Raw genomic sequence first — 4,656 nt, 5'->3', positions numbered from 1 at the left:
ACCACCCGCGGCCGGCGGCAAGAATCAGCCGGGCAGCTCCCCCCAGCCACTGGCAGGTCACATGACCTGTCAGTGGCAGCTCCTGCCAGCCAGTTGAAGATTGAACCCCCACTCCTAACTATTCTAATTACATTTATAAAAATGATGAAGATAAAGGGATAGTTCATCCCAAAATGAAAAATCATGATTGTATTTTTCAATATTCCATGTAGTCACTAAAGATAGAGACTAGATGGAGTCTAGCATGTCAGACTGCAGGACCTGTCAACCACTTAAAGTAATTATGTAAATGTTTTCTTGTTGTTTGCATAGTTGCTGACCCCGTTTACAGTCTTGATTTGCCCACTGACAGGTGTTGTCATGACAGCAAGACTGGAATGTTCAGGCCCGTGTGTCGCTGGTCGATCCATGAGGCTCTGTGTGCTGATTCTGTGCTTGCTGCCTCGCTTTGGCTGGGCAGTCGGTTACAAACAAGGCGATCCGGTGATCCTGTACGTTAACAAAGTTGGTCCGTATCACAACCCCCAGGAAACCTATCACTATTACACCCTGCCAGTCTGTAGACCTAAAGAGGTGAGTGTGCACCGCACTATTCATTCATTGTGCTTGTTTTATGACCTTATGGTGCAATACAAGTCATTATGATATACTATTAGTGCAGATCTATCACCTTGTGGATGATTGACGTGTTTGCAGGTCCGGCATAAAGCCTTGAGTCTGGGAGAGGTGTTGGATGGAGACCGTATGGCTGAGTCTCTTTACAACATCCGTTTCAAGGAAAACACTGAGAGACAGATGCTGTGCAAGCTCACTCTCTCTGAGAAAGAGGTAGCAATGCGATCTTATTCACAAAAATTGCAAATGCGATTTTGTTTAGAGCAAAGATGCTTGGGATTTGATTTTTGCTCATGTGTACATTGTAGTCTGTTTATTAGTGCAGTTGGAATGGGAAACCGTTTGCATTTATGACAGGGATTCTCCATCCTGCTCCAGCTCTGATCAAACATGGCTGAACCAGCTAGTCAAGGTTTTCAGGTTCATTTGAGAATGATAGTGATGGGTGTGTTAGAGGCTTGGAACTAAACTCTGCAAAAAACAGATCTCCTCGGGCAGGATTTAGCACATTTTCATGTCATGAAAGAGGAAACGGCAGAGACTTAGGGGAATGGAATTGTTTCAGATGTGTCATAATTTATACATTTTTGAAACTACAGGTGGATCAGTTGCGAGAGGCGATCGAGGAGCTGTATTACTTCGAGTTTGTCCTAGATGACATTCCCATCTGGGGTTTTGTGGGATACATGGAAGAGAGTGGATTCCTACCTCACAGCCACAAGGTCTTTGTCAGTCACACAAAAAGTGTTTAGACAAAAAAAAAAAAGTTTTTGGCATAAATATATGAATTTCATTACGTTAGAGATGAATATATCAAAACAAGTGGTGTTTTATCAAAAACGTTGTTAGTTTAAAATATTAGATGCATACATTTATGTAGACTGCTGTTCAAAAGTTTGGTGTCGGTAAGATTTTTCTTTCTTTTTGAAAGAAATTATTATTTTTATTCAGCAAGGATGCATTACATTGATGAAAAGTGACAGTAAAGGCATGAATAATGTTACAAAAATGTTCAGTTTCAAATAAATTCTGTTCTTTTGAACTTTCTGTTTATCAAAGGACCTTATGAAAAAATGTACCACGGTTTCCACAGAAATATTAAGCAGCACAACTGTTTTCAACATTGATAATAATAAATCGTATAAAAAGTTTCTCGAGCACCAAATCAGCATATTGGCATGATTTCTGAAGGATTATGTGACACTGAAGACTGGAGTAATAAATAAACATTTTAAGTAAAAATATATAAAAATAGAAAACAGTTATTTTAAACTGTAATAATATTTCACAATATTACTGTTTTACTGTATTACTGCTCTTCGTGAGCATAAGAGACTTTTTTTCAAAAGCAGTAAAAAAAATCTTACCGATCCCAAACTTTGGATGGTAGTGTATATTAGAGATTATAAAATATTAAATATGTACAATAAGAACTTTTTGGGGCTGCTGTATACTGTTTGACTGTTTTGATATTTGCTAATTTATTGAATAAAGCATCATGATTCTCTTTATCCCAGTGTTATTTTAGTATCAATTAGTTACACTTACAGGTTTTGTTAATAGTTTGAGTTAATTTTTATTAATTTATATATTTTATTATATATGTTATTTATTTTAGTATATCAAGTTAAACTACATAAAAATGAGAAATGTTTCCTTGGGATCTAGCTAAATTAAGTTTGATGTTTTTTCAAGTAACAAATAATAATAATTTGTATTTATATGGCTTTCCAACACCCAAGGTCGCTTTACAGAGACAAATAAGGAACAGAGCCAAATAAACATCAGCATCAAAGCACAATACACAAGGGCTGTAAGTAATATACAGAGGTCGCTTACAAAGTTAGGTTAGAGATACAACAACGAGGGATTCAGATAAATAATATATCAAATATTCTAATCAAATATATACACATTTTTTATGGTTTTAGTGAACTACAATAGCCCTGCTTCATTCACTATTTTTGTACAACAGGTGGGGTTGTGGACACACTTGGATTTCAATATAGAGTACAACGGCGACTCTGTGATCTTCGCCAACGTGTCTGTGAAGGACGTGAAGCCAGAGCCATTAGAGGAAGGTGGGGGAGGCCATGGTGTCGGCAGCGGTGGTCTGACGGTCACTCACACCTACAGCGTGCGCTGGTTTGAGAGTACGTTGCCCCATTCGCGCAGGGCAGAGCGCCTTAGAGACTATTCCTTCTTTCCTAAGACTCTGGAAATCCACTGGCTGTCCATCATCAACTCACTAGTGCTGGTGGTGCTGCTGCTGGGCTTCGTCATCATCATCCTCATGAGGGTGCTGAAGAACGACTTTGCCAGGTGAGGATTTTTGATTGGTATTTGTTGGGTTGTGGAATGGCTGAGCAGTGGGGTATGATTTTCCAATAAACTGACGTAATCTGACCTGTGGCCATGAACCATTGCCATGACGATGAGGCAAGACTGCGAGTAGGTGCTGGGCGTGCTTAGCAAATTATCCTAAATGACAGGTTTCTGGATGAACCAAAACTGATTCGGGACTACCCGAGCAAAATTTTTAAAGCTTTGTAAATCTTCCGACTGCAGTTCTCTGCATAAATTCAAGTAGGCGCCCCGTCTTCCCCGTAGCAGCAACCACGGCTTCACCCACAACCTCTTTCATTTTATTCGCCGTCTTTTCAGGTGAAGAATGACATGCAAAGACATTTATAACAGGAACATTTTAATTGGTTACTGGATCATCCATTTTTTTTCTCCCAGTCATACTTACTTGACTTTCTCTTGACACAAAGTTTGTCAGTGTCTGTTGGGGCAGTGTGAACATGTTATTTTTCATAAAATTCTAAATCCAACAGTCAACATGTTTGTCTGTGCGGTGTGAACTGGCTTTAAAACAAACTTAGACCCATGGAAACAATCGCCGATGGGTAACACACTGATCCAACAAACTCTGACAGTCTTGTCTGTTGGTGTTTGCTGACGTTTGTCTGTGTGGTGTGAATTGTCCTTTAAAGTGTTTCTGTTGTTCTCTGAGCAACATGTGCACACAAACAAGTTGCCAGAACATTCTGACATCAAGTATTGAGGTTTAATGTACTGAAGTCTTTAGCTGAGTGAAATGTGCTAAGTTACATTAGTACACTCCTGAGTTAATTTTCAAGCAGTTTTTATTGAACAAGGTAATTGAGTCTCAAGAATTACAGTAATGTAAACAAAGACAGCAGAGAGTAGAGAAGACACTACCGTTTGGTAAAGGTTTTATTTTTATTTTTATTTTTGCATGTGTGTGTGTTTTTAAAAGAAGTTTCTTATGCTCACAAAGACTGCATTTATTGGATTGCAATATTATTATGCAATATTGTGAAATGTTATTATGATTTAAAATGACTATTTTCTATTTGAATACATGTTACAATGTAATTTCTTTCTGTGATGGAAAAGCTACATTTTTAGCAGCCATTACTCCTGTCGTCATATGATTTTTCGGAAATCATTCTAATATGCTGATTTGGTGCTCACAAATCTTTGGCTTCTTCTTTATAAAAATACTAATTTGTTTACATTTTTATTATTATTTTCAAAAAAATTAATTTATTTTTGAAAAATCTTACAGACCCCAAACTTTTGAACTGTTGTGTAACTGTTGCCTTTTATTTTCTGTTAATTTTGTTTAATGTATTATTTTAGAAAGTCAGGTGAAAGCAATGAAATAGACAGACAGTATTTTTTACATTGAATTATCTATATTGGGAAGAGGAAGGATCAGCACCCATTATCCAGAGATCATTAATGAACAACGGTCTGATCAAACACTGTTGTTGTATGTGTGTACAGGTATAATGTAGAGGAAGATGGTGGCTGTGACGACCTGGATCAGGGGGATAACGGATGGAAAATCATCCACACAGATGTCTTTCGCTTCCCACCATATAAGAGCCTCCTGTGTGCTGTATTAGGGGTCGGGGCGCAGTTTCTGACTCTGGTCACAGGTATGGCATACTACATTATAGAAATACACATCAAATATATATATATATATATATATATATATCTATACAG

General features: G+C 37.7%; 1 protein-coding gene across 2 annotated transcripts in view; it reads left to right on the top strand.

Moving 5' to 3' along the window:
• Positions 1–4,656, top strand: part of tm9sf1 (transmembrane 9 superfamily member 1) — a 12,362-nt gene that overhangs the window by 3,448 nt on the left and 4,258 nt on the right. For both annotated transcript variants that reach the window (XM_016244390.1, XM_016244391.1), the window contains 5 exons: positions 353–573; positions 697–828; positions 1,215–1,337; positions 2,591–2,937; positions 4,432–4,586. In XM_016244390.1, the coding sequence (XP_016099876.1) occupies positions 361–573; positions 697–828; positions 1,215–1,337; positions 2,591–2,937; positions 4,432–4,586 (970 nt within the window). In that variant the 5' untranslated portion in view covers positions 353–360. The remainder of the gene's footprint in view (positions 1–352; positions 574–696; positions 829–1,214; positions 1,338–2,590; positions 2,938–4,431; positions 4,587–4,656) is intronic.

This window comes from Sinocyclocheilus grahami, unplaced genomic scaffold (genome assembly GCF_001515645.1).
Source record: "Sinocyclocheilus grahami isolate Dianchi unplaced genomic scaffold, SAMN03320097.WGS_v1.1 scaffold716.1, whole genome shotgun sequence".
Classification (NCBI taxonomy): Eukaryota; Metazoa; Chordata; class Actinopteri; order Cypriniformes; family Cyprinidae; genus Sinocyclocheilus; species Sinocyclocheilus grahami.
The sequence above is the reverse complement of the archived record's forward strand: the minus strand, read 5'-3'. Positions and strand labels throughout refer to the sequence as shown.